The sequence below is a fragment of the Phoenix dactylifera genome, chromosome 17 (assembly GCF_051530095.1).
Source record: "Phoenix dactylifera cultivar Ajwa chromosome 17, Ajwa_hap1_PhDact_Kaust_v1.1, whole genome shotgun sequence".
Classification (NCBI taxonomy): domain Eukaryota; kingdom Viridiplantae; phylum Streptophyta; class Magnoliopsida; order Arecales; family Arecaceae; genus Phoenix; species Phoenix dactylifera.
In genome coordinates, this window is record NC_143206.1 from 9469502 (window position 1) to 9487271 (window position 17770).

At 38.2% G+C, this 17770-nt stretch overlaps 1 protein-coding gene and 1 pseudogene across 2 annotated transcripts; one reads left to right on the top strand and one right to left on the bottom strand.

Annotated features, from left to right (window-relative positions):
* The first annotated feature begins 5091 nt into the window (after positions 1–5091).
* LOC149751034 (uncharacterized) lies at positions 5092–5907 on the top strand. The gene is made up of 3 exons (XM_089928013.1): positions 5092–5170; positions 5257–5358; positions 5449–5907. The coding sequence occupies exons 1-3, from the start codon at positions 5141–5143 to the stop codon at positions 5749–5751; spliced, it is 435 nt and encodes a 144-aa protein (XP_089784139.1). The 5' UTR covers positions 5092–5140; the 3' UTR covers positions 5752–5907.
* Positions 5908–11832: 5925 nt separating this feature from the next.
* LOC103716440 (serine carboxypeptidase II-3-like) lies at positions 11833–16556 on the bottom strand (annotated as a pseudogene). Its single transcript, XR_016398879.1, has 8 exons — positions 16317–16556; positions 16126–16233; positions 15683–15945; positions 15342–15602; positions 15133–15251; positions 13359–13448; positions 13127–13232; positions 11833–12147 (listed from the first exon to the last, which is right to left on the bottom strand). The product of XR_016398879.1 is annotated as a serine carboxypeptidase II-3-like (transcript).
* Between the last annotated feature and the right edge of the window lie 1214 nt (positions 16557–17770).

Sequence of the window (17770 nt, forward strand, 5' to 3'; positions counted from 1 at the left end):
CTCGTTCCTATAGGCCAATCATCAAGACGAGCATGTGATGAATAGAGCCCATTGAAATGAGATCAGATAATTGGCGTGGTGCACAACCACACGGTGAATGCAGTTTAGAGTATAATTTTTTCTCTTTTTATTTCCGCGGGATTTTTCCAAACAGGCCTAAGTTCATATCTTAACTACTGCTAATGAAAAGATATAATTCTTGATAGTCGATTATGACAATTACCTGCTATTGCCGCTAAATTCTGCACCAAGGTGGGCGGCTACTTGGTGTGCTTTGAGGTCGGGTGAACCGAAGAGAAGTAAGGTCGGATATGGCCGAGGTGAGGAAAAGATGAAAGCCACCAAGGCCAACCTATAAGAAGTCAGCTTGCCAAAAAGTTTCCGGCGGAAAACTTTTTGATGTTTAAGTCAGAATAGTAGAGTAACGGTGTAGAAAGAAGAAAATTTATCGAGTGAAATCTCTAAAATGAACCTATCTGAGAATCCTCGGGCCACCCCTTTATATAGAGTAGAATACTAATCCATTACCTAATTTGGCGCAACATGCCCTAACTACATCGTAATGGTCGGTTGCACATTAACAACGTAGTAATCGTCCTACGTGAGCAGCACGCGATGGCAATTATGCCGATCATGCATTGACTATAGTGTCGTTGTAACTACTAGTCTTTATTAGCACAAGTAGAGTGACACCTCAAATAATACTGAGATCAAAGAGATTAGTCTAAACCGAGGTATATCCAATATTTTTTCCATTACGTGCAACGAGGAAAAAACTAACAAACTAAAATTTTAAGTAGAGCAATGCGCTGGAGTGGCAGCTTTAGGTAATGAATGACAATCTCAAGGAGTATCTGCCAATAATAGTTTGCTCAATCTATGATGCTGCGGAGCTGGCTCCTGGTTGTCCCCGAATATCCCCTAGTCCCTAATGAAGGGAAAGTGTTTGTGTCTATAAATATCAACAGCATGCTCTCCTTGCTCCAACTATTCTCGACCACCACCTACGTCATGCTTTCCTAGGACTATGCAATAAGAACAAGAATCACCTCAGGTATTGTAACAACCTAGGACCTCACCTCAGGTATTTTAACAACCCAGGACCTCATCCAAAATACCTAGCCTTTAACACCTACGTCATGTTTTCCTCGATGCGCTCATCAACTAGGACTATGTAAAAAGAACAAGAATCACCTCAAGTATTGTAACAATCCAGAGTTGTTCAAACTCCGACGTCCTCATCAGGCTAACACTACAGAAAATGTGAGTTTTGCCGACTATGTTTTCCTGACGCTAGGGAAAAGCGTCGGGAAAGTTTGGCTCAGCGCCAACCTTTGCCGACGCTTTGATCTAGCGTCGGTAAATCTGCAACAACAACGATGCTTCAGAGCATCGTTACAACTTTGAGAAACAATGACGCTTTTAAGCGTCGTTATAAAACATAAAACCCCAACCGTCGCCAGGCCCCCTCTCCTCATTTTCTATCAGTCGATGCCCTAGCTACGCGCCGTCGACCTCCTCCTCCTCCTCCTCTTTGTTTTTAACGCTCGCTCGGCCCCCTCTCCTCATACTCTCTCGGTTGAGCCCCATCCCTAGCCCCGATCGGCAATCAAAGATTCGCTTCTCCGCCGCCGTCGACCTCGCCGCCGTCTGAGGTAAGCCTCCCCTTCTCCTTCTCTTTCTCCTCCTCCTCCTCCTCCTCCTCTTTGTTTTCTTCTTATTTTTAACGCTCGCCCGGCCCCCTCTCCTCATCCTCTCTCGGTCGATGCCCTAGCTACGTGCCAACATTTGACCTCCATCCCGAGACCTAGCTACTCCGCCGCCGTCGACCTCGCCGTCGTCTGAGGTAAGTGATCCTTTTCCTTCAAAAATTAATGACACTCGACAACATTTTCTTTCAACAAATTAGAAATTACCAACCTGCAATAACCCATTCATTTTTGTACATTTGGTGTCTGCAGCCAGTAACAGGCCTCCGCAAAGCTTTCCTGCATTATTTCATTTCTAATTCATTTTTATACGTCTCACAACTTTATGATAGCCTAATTTCGTATTGGTATGAACAAGAAAGATCCGGTTTCTTCTTATTTAAATTTCTGGTTGTTTCTTCTTTTCCTTTTAAGGGTTGCTTTTTTATGTCATGTGCAAGATGATTCTTCTTCTTGTTCATGAGTCCATTTGACATGCCACAAATCTGATGGCAGACTCTATCTAATTTTTGGTTTTAAAGAATTTGTCTAGATCTTAAGATTAGGTCATGTCTATAGTATGGTTAGCTAGTTCCTTTGCTTCTTTTCTTTTTATGCATAGTTCCTTTTTCCTTGCATGCTGTCTGTCTTCGGAGCACTGGTGGGCTTTAGAAAATGTTTGAAGTTAATAATATACCAATGGTGTAGCTCTGTCTTTAAAAGTTAGGAGGTGGAAGTATTGATCTCCAACTAGTTCCTGAAATTGTCTCTTTTTTTTGTGTGTGAGAACTGGTTTGAAGGGGCCTATGACTGTGTATATAGTTGAAAAAGCTCCATTGCATGGATTTCTATAGGAGGGATTGAGAGGACCAGGGGATAATTGATGGTGCTGGATTTTTAATGATTAAGAAGGGGTTGGTGTAATGGTTGTGGATCTTGGAATGCATCATTGCATGTGCCTCCACATGCCTTCCAATTCTAGTAGTGGTGGCAGATTTTTGAAACTTGGGATAATGATGGAGAATAACACTTATTGTCAAGAATTCCAGCCACTTTCTGATTTTTTTTTAATTTTTTCTTTTGTTTTCTTGAAGGGTGGAAACCTGGAACTGCCCTAAACTGTTGGCTTTGAGAAGGGGTGATAGGGTACTATAGCTTTGACCCCAAACAAAAGCACAAACTTTTGACCCACAAACTGGTCTCTCTATTTAAACACAACTTAAAGCTGTAGGGCTTTATCTTAGCATGCTGTGGGATGGCTGAAACTGGTCTTTGCACTTTGTCCAGAAAAGGTTTGATCTACGTTCCATTTTTCCAGCCAAAGTCTTTCATAAGCAAGAAAAGTCTCACTCCTTGTAGCCCCAGCTGAAGGAAACAAGTAGTGCCAATTCACTGGCAAAACAAGATTAGACGCTTTCTGACAAAAGCAATATGGTGCTTTGCCTAATCACAGATGCATTGATCAAAGATATTAATTACTATAATATTAATTATTATAATTTTTATAATATTGATATAATATATTAATGGTATATTAGTATACCCATTTTTCACTGAATTAAGAAATTCTTATTCATAAATTTCAACTTAAGATCATGCCTGTGATCTTAGATACCCAATCCCAAGGATGGATATTCCATCGCTAGGTTGGGCGATAATTTGAAAAATAGAGATAATTTGGAATCACTGCCATGTGAGATCATCATAGTATAATCAAACGAGGTGATCTCATCATATCCATCTATATTATTTTTAATCTTGGGATGTTTATCCCATACCAAACGCCCCCAAAAGGTAAAGTAGATGAAATTTTTGTAACTATAGGCATGTATTAACAATGGTGTTAAAATTGAATCCTAAACGTGTGGGAGCAGCATGGGCAAAAAAAAGAAGAATTGAACTTGAGATGGAGAAGCGAGGGGAAGTTGTTGCAAAAAGTTATGCCAATTGATTTATAGCAGTAGAACTGGAATGGTTGCTCCATGCTCATAAACGTATTATGTGGAATCTTTGTATGCCGATACTCGTTTAATTCTCAAAGTAACTTTTCTCAACTTGCTTAGCATATACGTGCCATCAGAAATTTATGGATGCTGCTTCTTTTCATTTATTTGACCGGACAGATGCACACAACTTGTATGTTGGATTTGAATTCTCATTATAGAGCTTCTCTCTCTTGTTACATTTATTGTCCTGTTTAGTTGTTACTTCTTAAATTGTTGTAGGATATCTGACATATGCTAATGCAATATAAATTTTCAGAATTATGTTTAGACATGAGATTATGTTATGGTTGTGTATTCATTAGGCACATTTGCTTGACAGCCTCCAGAAGGAAAAGATACTTGAGTCAAAGTCTGCAATACTAATCACATCTTTTATTATATTCTACGATCGGAATATTGATACTTTTATAAATTACTTTGCATTAAATTACTTTTATAAATTATTTCTATACTTTTAATTAACTAATATTGATTCTTTTTTATGCATACTAGATTACAACATGCCGCGAGGAAAACGTTTCAGAGATATTGAGTTTCAGCACACATCCGTGGGATCTACTTTTGATCGTTCCCAGCAGCCCGATGAGTCTCATACTCAGTCCGGGTCCCAGTCTGCGCATGCGCCACCTGCAGATTGTCCAGACACGGATGACGTGGATGTCCTGGGTATTTTGATTTACAGTTTTTATATTAATTTCTCTTACAATCTAACTATTTTAAATCATTTGCCTTTAATGGACTTCTTATTTTATAGATGGACTGGGGAGAGTGAGGAGAACACGAGGGCCCACTCGAGCACGGGACGTATGGACCCTACCTGAGGATGAGAAGATTGTCGTCCATTGCAACGAACTGGGGCAGCCCATCAAGAATGCTGCAAGCATTTTATCCACGTTTTTAGGATCGGTTGCGCGGAAGGGACAATTGTGTCCGCTCAACTATACGAAATGGAATGAAATGTTTCCTTCGTATAAGGTTGAGCTTCTTAGAGTTGTTGAGGTAAAGAATTGAAGCTGCTTACTATCTTCAATTATTTTTTGGTTTAACATTGATATAACATTTTTGACTTTGATGTAGAAAAAGTTTGTCCTTCCTGCAAATAGCCATGATTGGGTGCTAAAGTCCGTCAACCGCAAATGGAAAGAATATAAGGCGAAGCTAAAGGCGGATTGGAAGCACGAGGGCATGACTGAAGAGGAGGTGGCCCGTGTTTGTCCTCCAGATGTAATTTCTCATCAGTGGAGGGAGCTTGTCCACTACTGGTTTTCCGAGAGAGCTCAGGTTGTGTATATTTTTTCAATACCTTATATTGTATTTACTATTATTATAGATTAGAAATTTATACATTGTATTAATTACATTGTTTATTGTTTTTCGAGGAAGACATATTCCAATATTGGTAGAGCTGCTCGAGCATCACAGACTGTTCCTCATACTTTAGGCTCCATGAGTTATGCGAGGCGTAGAGCCGAATTCGTAAGTTTTTTTGAAACTCTTTAAATTTATCTTAAATTATTCTATCATATAGCATGTATACTCTTGAAATATACTTTTTGTTGTAGATGGATGATAATGGGAGGGAGCCTGGTAGGGTGGAGTTTTATAAGATGACTCACACCCACCGAGATGGCAGCTTTGTTCGGGAGGAGTCCAGAGATATAGTTGTATGTATTCATCTTTGACTTGTGCCGTATTTTTTTTTTTGGTTCTAATATTGGCATACATTAATTTGAATTTTTTTTTGAGAGATGTAGGATACGGCAACAAATCTTATTTCAGAGCGCGTCAGAGGGTCATCATCATCCGACGCGACTAATCATATTGAAGCTCAAGTGCTAGCTGAATTGATGGGCCCAGAGCATTATGGGCGAGTGAGGGGTTACGGCGTTGGAGTTACCCCCACTCAGTTATCTTCAGTGGGCACATATACAAGAAATGCTAGAGAATCTAGTAACACTGCAGAAGTTCGTCATCTTCAAGCAACTATTGAAGAGTTGAAGCAAAACCAAGCAAATTTGCAAGCTCAGCTTACGAATATTTCATCAATGTTACAATGATTTCTGCCTTCTCAGGTAAATAACTATATATATTTGAATACTTTACATATTATCAATTATGATATATGAGTTAATGTATCACATTATTCCAAACTTCTAAGGTTTCTCTTTTTTTTTTTTGTAGATTTCTGATACTTCAAACGCTTGTAGAGATGATGATGGAGCTGAATTCCATCCCTGATGCATTCTAGATTATCTTTAATGAGTTTGATATGTATATGTTTTTTATTTTTCAGAGTACATTGTAATTTGAAACTTTGTAAGCAAATTTTTAATCAGATATTACAATATTCACAATTCGAATGATCTGAGTGTTTGTATTAATGTATCAATGCAATACAGGTTCATATTGTTATAATGTATGTATCAATGTAATACAGGTTCATATTGTTATAATGTATGTTTTGTAATTTGTGTTTTATAATATGAATTGGTTTTTTATTTTTTTTCAAAAAAAAGCAATTCCCGACGCTTTTAAGCGTCGGCAAAGGACACAGTGCCCGCACCCGCAAGCTTATGCCGACGCTTCAAATAATTATGTTAGCGTCGGCAAATGAGGATATGCCGACGCTTTAAAGCGTTGCAAATTAGCGACGCTATAAAGCGTCGGGAAAAACCAGGAGCTAACCCGTAGGGAACTTTTTCGACGGGCTATCACCGACGCTAATAAGCATCGGTAAATGCTGGTTTTTGCCGACGCTTTCTCCCTGCGTCGGCAAAAACTATTTCCACTCTGGTATGTCCGACGCTTTGACGACGAGGGGCATTGCGTCGGTGGTACTTTAGCCGACGCTAAAAAGCGTCGCTAAAGGTCCAACAAAGCGCCGGGATAGCTACTTTTTTCTGTAGTGTAAGGATTCAAATCCATTCAAATCCATTCATAAGCACCACGATCAGTCCATGGTCAGCCTCTATGAACTCATACCGCAGTGTCTCCTAGTCTACATAGGCTATCAACTGAGTTCGCTCTGATACCATTTGTAATAACATAAGACCTCACTCAAAATGGCTAGTCGAAAGATATTTTTGAGATTCTTAGTCCTGTAAGAGTATCCAAGATCTCCTCGACGAATAACTAATGTAGGATTAAACACATGCCCGCACGGGTCCTCACAGGTATTGTTGAATATATTCTTTGGACTCATGCTAGTCAAGGTCAACAACTCCTTGTGGAGAAGGCTTGTTCTAGAAGATCTCATAGTGCCATGTACTTGAAGATGCATGCAGCAACTTTGAACTGGGAACAACCGTGATGTACTCCAAATGCATCAAGGGGGACATCTTCAATGGCCTGAAGATGGACCTCATCTCATATGCTGCGGAGCTCTTAGATTCCAATTCCAACAACGAGCAGCTCATTGGATCTCGACCTCCACATCTGTGGTGGAGAGACTTGTCAAGATGTGGAACTGGCCAGAAGACCATGCCAAATAAAAGAGCAGGAAATGCATGGCGAAGAGCTTGTTAAAGCTCGTCGAGAAGAAGTACAATGCACTCATGACTAGGGATTGGTGCTATTGAATATATATCATCCTTGTTATACACTGGATGGAACACTGATACTAGACATGTTGGGATCCCTCCAAAGATGGTAGTCATTGACCATGCAAATTATTAGTTCTCGACCTTAATCAATGTGGCATTTCAATTCTATTTCCAACTTTACTGGACCATCATATTCCTGCCTATTTGCACTACATCCTGACACTTATGGGATCATCTAGATGGATGTCATGTGGATTACTTGATGGATGAAAAGAGAATTTTAGATAGGTTCCCATGTAACATATGACAAATCTAGTGGAGTTCGGTCTGGGTAGGCGGAATGATTGTCGATAATATATAGAGGTATAGATGGAGTGGTGCTAACTTGATTTGAAGCAACAAAAAATCCAAGAATCTGTGAGAGCTGGACTTTCGGTCTGCTAACAAAGAGTTGCGACATTAGGGATAACATGAGTGGTTGCCATAATGAGGAAAGTGAAAATCATGGGATATAACTATTGGAATTGCCAGAAGGACATGGAGGCCAAATCTGGATAGTTACTGGCAATAAAAGTAGATGTTACATTGAAAGGTGTTGTACAAAAACTAAGTTGTTTCTTAAAAGAATGATCCCCTTACAATCAAACACCTATCGTTTACCTTTATCTTATCTTTGCATTTATCTTTATTTACATTACCTTAGGTTACCCTTAGTTCATAGTTCTTAGCCTAAACTCTTAGCCTTGGCTATCTCCTCATCCTCTGAGAAGGTGGTGCTTCGGTACTGAAAGTTCTTGAAGCTTAATGCGTCAGGACCCATGCGACCATACCTTTACCTCTTTCTGGTTTTAGACACTGATGACACGTCTGTGCAATTGCTCGACCCAGCCAAAGATGCTCGCAACCCATCTGCCTAATGGAAAGGAATACCAAGACGTCTTTTCTTGTACGCTAAGTAGAACTGCAAGGGTAGCTATCGAGATTCCACCATGAAGGAGAAATGATGCTCAATCATCATGGCTGCTAGGAAGTCACAACGTTGAAGAACCTCAAAGTTCCCAGATTGGACTGAGTAGATAGGGTTCTCTAGCTCTACGAGAAATTGAAGTTCTTGGCAATCAGACTAGCTTTACTCAGGCAGAAATCATCCATTTGCCAGGTATTTCTTGGCAAGATATAGTCACGCAGTTAAAATTTTATATGGACAAGAGCCAGCATGATTTATTGGAAGCCGTTACAAGTGGCCAAGGCCATTTATGAACCCAAATTGCTAAACAGGTTGAGAGACTTGCTTCTATTCTATTGGTTGACAACAAGCGCCACAGCATAGTCTAGAGTATCCTATGGTGAATTCAGGTGGCCATATCTCTAGCCCATCAAGCCCTTCAGCATGGAAATGTCAAAATCTTCAAGAAGCGTAACTTTTAAAGACTAATGGCCTATGAGAAAGGTAAGGTTGAGTATTGTTCTGGTGAGTTCTCAAGATCTAAAGATCGAGGCAAAGGAGAAATGACTCCTCAAGTGAACATAGGATTAGAGAGTCAAACCAAATATATAGTCATAGATGGTTCGATCAATATCAGGATAACTTTCGAGTCTAAGATAGGCTTCAGCCATCCTGATCTATAGATGTCTTCTTGTAGGAATGTCGGTGAAGTTACGTAAACACTGGTTCGTACTATTAGAGTTGGTCATCCTCGTTGGACAACAGATGAGGGGCAATAGTTCAATCATCCTATAGCACACCCTATTTCTATTTTAAGGGTTGAGGAGCAACCACCCCAGCAGGTACCTTCGCCTCCCATCCAATAGCTAGACATACCAAACTTATATAGTGGGGGGTAATCCCAGGCTAGTCAAGGTGCCTACAGCATATATTATAACCCTTTATACCTATTGATGCTGGGCTAACCTAGGTAGCCAATTTGATCAAAGGCTAGCTAAGATGTGCTTGTTGGCCGCCTCTAAGGCCGATATATTGATAGCCATACCCAAACTAGTACAATCAAGTCTATGAGTTTCCTAGGGGTTACAAAGTCCCAAAATTCTCAAGATTCGTAGGAAATGATAATCTTTCAACAGTCAAGCATAATGGCTGGTTCTTAGTTCAATGCAGAGAGGTCAAGAACAACAATTTTTTGAAGCTCTCATTGTTTGTTACTTCACAAACCGGATCGGCCTTCATGTGGTATGTCAACTTACTACAAACTTTGTTTTGACTTAGCAAGATTTAGAAAGTCAATTCCATGAGTAATTTTATCACATCAAACTAGAGGTATCAATTGCTGATCTTGCTAGGTTGGTCAAACAACCTAGAGAGTCCGTGGAGCAGGACATGATCAGATGTAAAAGGGTCAGGAACTATTGCTACACTTCTTTGCATTAGGCCAACTTTGTCAAAATAGCACAAAATAATCTAAATTTAGGGTTAAAAAAAAGGTTTGCTAGACTTGAGTTTTTAGATCTCTTCCAACTCAATACTCAAGTGGTCAAATATGAGGCTATTCTTGTGGAAGAGAAGCAAAAAAAGGCAACCAAGGGAACATACTGCAACATAGATTTGATGAAGATGATTGTAATGAAGTTGATGAATTTGAGAAGCATAGTTTTGATGAGATGAATGTAATGAGATTGACATGGCTGAGAACATGACCGGCAAACCATACATTTATAAGTTTTCTATAGGCCAACTGTTCAAAATTGACCAGTTGCAGGATTGTTTGTTCTGAAGGATGATATGAAATATCCTTCCAACATTACCAAAAGGGATCTGATATTTGATCACCTTATGAAGGATAAACATATATGGTGATATGATGACAAGATACCTCCATCCAAAGAATTGAAAGAGTAAGAAAGTGACAGAACAAGCGGAGCCACTACATTGGTAATTGCATTATTTTCCACAATGTAATTCAAAAGATGATTGCAGATGGTAGACTGAAGTTTCCAGAAAATGATAGGGGGTAATGCTTGTTGAGGGCAACCCATTCTTTGAGGTAGATGTTAATACGACTTCAGCAGATATGGAAACTCCATTGCTAGAAAGAAAAAGAGTAGGGAATGAACATGCCAATATAAACAAAATTTTGGTCAGAGACAGGCTTGTCCTTGAGTTTTAGTGGAAGAAGAAATTTAAGGAACTAATTAAGAATAGGAACTTTCTCTACATCGACGCCCCTTGCGATCATTGTAATAAGAAAATATGGTTTGATTTGAGACCGGAAGAATTGGTTATACTAAGAATATTTTTGCTACGGATCTAAGCAGTTTGATACCAAGCACCGTCAAAGAAAGGAATCATCATCTCATGTTGGGAGTTCTTATAGAGAGAGGCAGATCAAGTTCTAGAGAGTTGTAAAGAAAGGAAAGGTCCAGCTGATGAGAGAAAATATATAGAAATCTTCAGCTAATCAAAAAAAGATCGGTCTTAAGATTACCATAACTGGCAAAGGAGATGTACATTTGAATCGATTGGTCGAGAAGCCCTTGCAACCACTATGCTAAAAAAGCTTGCAGAACAAAAGATGGAAGTGAGTATTCTTAAGTCTACCATCCATGGTATTTAGTCCAACAAAAGAGGTATCATTTTCCTTGCCATTATTATCAATCGTGGTACTTGACGATTTATTTTAGGTGTTGTATTTTTAAGGGCAATTCTTTTTCGTTAAATTTCACGTAGCATTATAGTCTGCAGTATTCTAATCAACTAAGGCTATTTAGTTTCTTGCAGCTAGAAATCTCTTTGCAATAAAAATTGCATGTAAATAGAGTTGCAGCAATTGTAGTTAGATGGAGCTGAATTTTAGTTATTTGGATGCTTCAAGATTCAGAATGCATATAACATTTTCATTTTCAATTAAAGTCCTCTATTTGTTCCAATTCTAAAATCTAACAAAGATTAAACAGGATATACTCAGAATTTCCCATGTTCATGTGCATATGTGATTGGAGAAATTATATGGCTATCATGATTATAAGTCCTTGACTTGGCTAATTCAGTCACATATTAGCTCTTTGGGACAATTCATCAAATACCCTTTGGAACTAATCTCTCGTGCTGGCTTTTCTCGAGGCAATAAATAGCTCGTTGCAAGTGAGGACACTGAGGTTGATGGAGGCCTCAACATGCTTCCAGAGCATGGGAAAGGTGAGGCCAAGCTTTGGAGGAGTGCAACAGCACCAATGGGAAAAAACAGACCATGGCAAATGAATTATAAATTTTAGACTTGTTTTCTTTGCAATGTGAAACATTTTTGATATTTCATAAGCAAAAATGCTAAAATAAAATTGTTGCAATGAGATTTTGAAATATTCTCCCATAGAGAAACTTTTTCTAATGATGTCTATAGGATTATAGATTGAGTGCTTGACTTTAGCTTGATAATCCACTCAAGTAGGCCTTATGATATGGCTTGATATAATTTTTGAATTTTGATCTATATATAGTTGAATTCACACATATAGAAGGCAAAAGAGAGAATACTAAGCACGTATTTCAAGAATAAAACCATGAAGAGCTTGAGCTTAACCACCCTCTTAAATGAATGGCTTAATGCATGGTTCCACAGTTCCTTTGTGCTTTATAATAGAACCTTGATACAAGAGAGAGAGAATGATATATTCCAACTATGAACTATAAGTGTATGCTTTCCAATGATAGTAAATAAATGGCTTAATGAGTAAACATGTGGTTGAAATAGATAACGAGTAACTACCTTTTGACCTATATATCTAAGAAACGAACAAATTTAAATTAAAGTAGTTTCAGGAAGGAAGCGGCTTTCCTTCAAGAAAAAATTTGACAAGTACAAGTGCTCGAAGTGCTTGGTAGCTCGGAACCTCATGCCCAGCTCCTCTAACAGTAGCAAATGTTAAGTTATCATCATAAATAACACTATATCCACCAACCTGTCCATAATATTAAAAAAAGAGAAAGTGAGAGAAGTTAGTGTAGTTGCTTGAGTGGAGTTTTATTACTATAAGATCATTGAATTCCATGAAAACTCTTAGTCTACTCTTAATTCTTTAAATACAACTTTAATAGTAAAAGACTTTTAGGATTTTTAGTGGCATTTGTATAAGATCATCATAATTAATTGAACTATGTGATTTTTTGAGGAAAAGATAGGTAATAAATATGGTTCCAAAATTCATTAATAACTCATTTTAATTATATATTTGTAAATATGGATTGATGGAGCCAAATTCATTAGATTTAAGTTGGAAAGGAGAAATTTGAAAAAGGGAGAAGCAAAAATATCATGCTATTGCTTAATAGGCCTCTTGTAAATTAGAATAACTTGATGTATTCTCATAAGGAATTATAATTACTTTGCATAATAGCAAGCATTGACCTCTTCCTCACTATATAAAGTCATTCATTGATAGCTAAAATTTTTCTTTAGATTTTATGGATGAGTTCACCATCCTAAATTTTTAAGGATAACCATTAAAATAGTTGAAAAGAATATCAAATTCTTCAAACAAAATTCAAGGATGATGACTTCATTAGAACAAGAGGAAAATTAGATAAGTGATCCTAAATTACCATTAAAAAGAGATTGAAAAGGAGGCATCGGCTTCTTTCCAAGACAATGAAGAAAAATGTGAAAGAACCAATTAGGCTAATTGCATTTGAAGAGGACTTTTTATTGGAGCATAAGACTTCAAACCATTGTTATCAAATTTTGTGTGATGTGTGTTTTTGATATATAACAAATATCATTGTTTAGGTTTTACAAAAGAAATTATGTTATAACATTACATACTTACCGATTAGCTTAATTACCTTTTTGTTTTGTTTAATATTTTTGTATGTGTATATGTAAAGGGTTAACTGAGAAAATCTATTGACTTCATTAAGCCAAATGTTAGATGAATAGTTTACCTCCTTATTGATAAACCATGGTTGCCACTCAGTTTTTACTAGAAGATTTAGTTGATTGAGAGAATATCTCGATGAAGTGACAGGAACCCGTCCATCAACATCTCCGCTGCATTTAACATGACAAAGAAACTAATTGCCTATTTATCATGATTTATAACTATTATTAATTCAAAAATATCTATAAATTTTTAAAATATGATAACTTTGTAGAAAATGAATTCATTCATATTACCTATACACCCAAACTCGTATATCATTAGCCATGCATTCCTTGATAAGTGGTAAGACCGTGTAAGGGCTATCTGTCCATTGCATAAAATGCCTGCATCATAATATTGTTGGATTAAAACACATTTAATAAAATTAAATGTAATCCTAAAACTTGAAAGGATATTCAAAATATTAAGTATTATTTTCCATCCTCATGTCTGTAGCTCTACATATTTGAAACTTGTAAGTAATTTAAGGTGACAATTGAATAGGTATCAAGAAATCTTCAACAAATATTAAGTGCTACCTCAATGAAAGAATAAAAAATGTACCATTGAAATTTATATTGTTATAGAACAGTTCAACGATTCCCTGAAGTTGTAACTTAAAATGCACCACTCATTTTGTTGTAACCCTTAAACACAATAATGCGCATACTTTATTTTTATATTTATGTACCATTGATCAAGTTTGTTTTGATCTAGTAATTACCCCTACCATCCATATTGTTGACCTTTGTCCTCACAAGAACATAAAAACCATTACAAATGAATGAGGAAGAGCAATCTTTTGCAAGTAATGACAATTCTAGCAGTGATTTTGGGTTGCATAATATGCCATCGAATGATTCCTATCTTTGCATAAACCGATTTATTTTAGGAGATGGAACAAATGAACCATAGTCAAAATAAGCACTTTTGTATCTCTTGTGATCCTAGTTATCAATAAAAACGAATGTCCAGCATTTCGTAGTTTATGCTTGTTCTTTCGTTCAAGGGGAAAGAAGTGAAGTTATAGCTTGGGTTGCATTAGCAATATTACCAATATTATCTCCCACTAAGTTCATCCATCTGACCCGTTCTCCTAAATTTATAAAAGGAAGACTAATGCAAATCTGAGATGTTTAAGATCTATGAGGAAAAGTGAGTTGGTAAATGCACAAATAATAGTAGGGAAGATCACTCCTTCGTAGTAAGAATAGGGTGGTAAGTCTTATTATGAAAAAGAACTCTTTTGAAGCTTAGTCAGTGTGTTTCATAAAAAGATATTTAATCAATATGACCACAATGGACACCCAATTCATAAGAAATAATAAGTGGACATCGCAATATATATGGGACCTGGTAAGGGTCCTTAACTTGGATGGAGGAAGCGTATCACCTAATAAAAATGAATTTTATGAAGCTATAGGGCACTGGTTTATTGTTTTTTCTTTTTTTCTCAGCAATTGGAGGATGTTATTCCTGAAACTAATAAAGTTAATTATCTATTAAAATATTAAAATGGATAAAAGCTTGTTACTATGATGGTCATAATTGCAAGGATATTCAAACAAGAGTGCAAGTGCAAATGTTCTAATGGTGATTAAATAAAATTGATGCACATGATGTAATGAGAAAAAAACTAATCCAATGGGAAATATTCCACTGGTCACATAATTAACCAAGCTCTAAAACAGTATTGTTCCACCCCTCCAAGTCCGAGTTCCAAGGCTTGGGACTAAAGTAGACTGAAGAACACTATTCCTCTTGATTTTTGTAGACCGGCCATGCTGCAAGATAATACTCTTCTTATTCAGAAGAAAAGGGAGTTCCTACATATCTATGTCATCATCTGAGCCTCACAAGGCTTTGCAGGCAAGGATACCCAAGTGAACAGAAAATTATTGGTTGGACCAGGTCCACCGGCTCAGTGCTAGACCGGTCCAACCAGGTGTCAATATGCACAAAGACTGACAGAAAGGAAATAGAAGGCAAAGGGGAGCAATACAGGCATATTTGTGACATTGGCAATACCTGCAAGCAGACCAGGTGTAGTTGAGTTTGGTGACATTGGCATGAAAAGCCTCCTGCACCTCAGCAATGTTGAGATAAGCACTTACGTAGTCATCAGTGCATGGGTCGAAATTCTTAATCTGGATCACCCACAAAGTGATGAAGTTCCTTTAGAAAGCTTGAAGCTCGATTAAAGCAGCAGCAATAGGTGACAAGAAAAGGTGACAAACCGAGTATCTCTTAGGAGAAGGCGTGACGCCGGATGAGAAGCAGAGAGGAGCATAGATATTGTAGATGTCCAGCGTTTCGAAGACATTGTTGGTAACCTCCAACGCCTGATCACACTGCTTAGGCTGGTTAACAGCGTCCGGCGAGAAATTGCAGTACTTGTGGATTGCATCAATGGTCTCATCCGAGATCAGTGCATGTGTCCAGAAATAGTCGAACATCCCCTTGCTGTCTGTTTCGGCGTTGATCACTCCATTGCCAATCTAGCATTGTCCAATCTCAGTTTCAGTAACTGCAGCAAGATTAATACTACAAGAAGCTAGAGCTAAAGTTAATTGGATACCATGATGCCTCTGAGGTTGATGCTGGTATTGTTGTGTTGGAGAATGGTGTGAGCAAGCTGGGGCACATAGTGGCCACCATAGCTCTCCCCAGCTATAAAGAAATCTCTGCCTTTGTACTCTGGGAATCTCTCCATCCAGTTCTCCAGGAATACATAAGCATCCGCGGCCGTCCTGCTATCCCCACTCTTGTCGTAGTCTGAGGTGGTGTTGGAGTAGGAGAAGCCAACGCCCGCTGGGCTCTCCAAGAACAGCACATTAGCCACTGCAGCACCCAAAACATGATCACATACCAATATGAATGATTCTTAGAAATAAACAACTAATAACATCATCATGACATACTAAACAATACGTCACATAGCATCAACTATATATGTGAATGACTGTAGAAATTTAAGAAGAGTATCGAACATTAAAATTGAATCTGAATGCTTAACCAGACCTCTATTCCATGCATATGGATTTCTGAACAGCGTCTTGCCGTCGCTCATGACGCGGAAGGGGCCTAGCTCCTCCATCGCTCCGTATCCGAGAGACGAGCAGCCTGGCCCTGATAGCATCAAAAGAAGACAGAAGACAATTAAAGATTCATATGATGCAAGATAGTTTATAAATGATACTGTGGTTATTCACCTCCATTGAGCCAGAGAACCAGTGGTTTGGAAGAAGGATCAGCAGAAGCAGCAGCCTCGGCGAAGTAGTAGAAGAGAGCCCTTCCGGATTCCGCATCGACGGTGACATAGCCTCCATACTGATCAAAATCCACACCTTCAGGCTGGCCAGGCAACTTGCTGATCTTGTCATTCTCCTTCAACCCTTGCTGGGGATAAATTTTCGAAGATAGATTGGAGAAAAGAGTGGTGGTGGCATAAGAAGCAGCACCTGCAGCTGCTGCTCTCTTCAACTTGAACGCGTCGAAGTAGAGCTTGTTAAGGGCATCTCCTTGCCTCGTTGCATCATTTCTTGCTGTAATGGCTAAGAAGCAGAGCAACAAGCACAAAAGAACTCTCATCATCCTCCCTTCCTTCTCTATTCCTCTCCCTCAGTTCCTGGTGTCTCCTAAGGTCTAGATGTGGGGGAACTTGAACGTTTATATAGATTACCTCAGGATCAGATGATCTGATTTGAATTTTGTCACCAAACGATCACTTTTTTGTTCCAACTCTGGCCGGCCGCCTTCATCTCTAATACCACTTTGCTGAAATTTCTTTAGCACGAGAACAGAACTTTATATGGTCCAAGTCGTCTTAGCAGTCGAGAAATATTCTTCTAGAAATCAACAACTTTTGTAGCTGGTAGCTTGGATTTTCCAATCCGTGATGGGAGTAGTTTTTGATTTTCTAAATTCTAAAGCACCACCTCATCGTTAGGTCCGCCATCCAAACCTCTTTTGGCTTCAAAAGTTGGGAAAATTTGTCCATTTCGCTGTCGCCCTACAATTTCGTCGCCCAATGACCAATGAAGCCGGCTCTATCGGGATTTACGTTTAGATTTCCACTACCAAACCAATTTTTAAAAAGACAAAATCAACTTCGTAATCCAAGTATTCTTTTTTTGAAAAAAAAAAGATAAACAGGTGTTACAAATTAAATGGCTGTTACAGTGGTTTCAAAAGGCTCTTATGTTAACTGGGTGTTGCACTAATATCCTCTAACCACGCATCTCCCTTAGTATCACTCTTATATAAAACTAGAGTATAGAATACATATAATATTTATTTAAACAAATAGATAACAATTGCTAGAGCAAGGATTTGAATCTTTAACCTCTTGTTTAACAACTACATGCTCTAACCACTATAGGGTGGAAAATATGGATGCAATGCCATATAGATAGTGATGTCCATCTGGCATTCAACATTATAGATGTCAAGAGTCACAACTAAACAAGAAAACGAAAACACTGGGGCTCACATCTATGAATAGCACCGTTCTGCACATGGCACAAGCGATCCCAAGGACAATTATATTCTTTATGAACATGGCATACTGCAATTGTGTTGCCATAGATCGCGGCCAAATAATGGAGAAATCGGCAAAGATGTCAAAAAGATATTCGTAGCAACATAGGTGAATTGAAGATGTAGA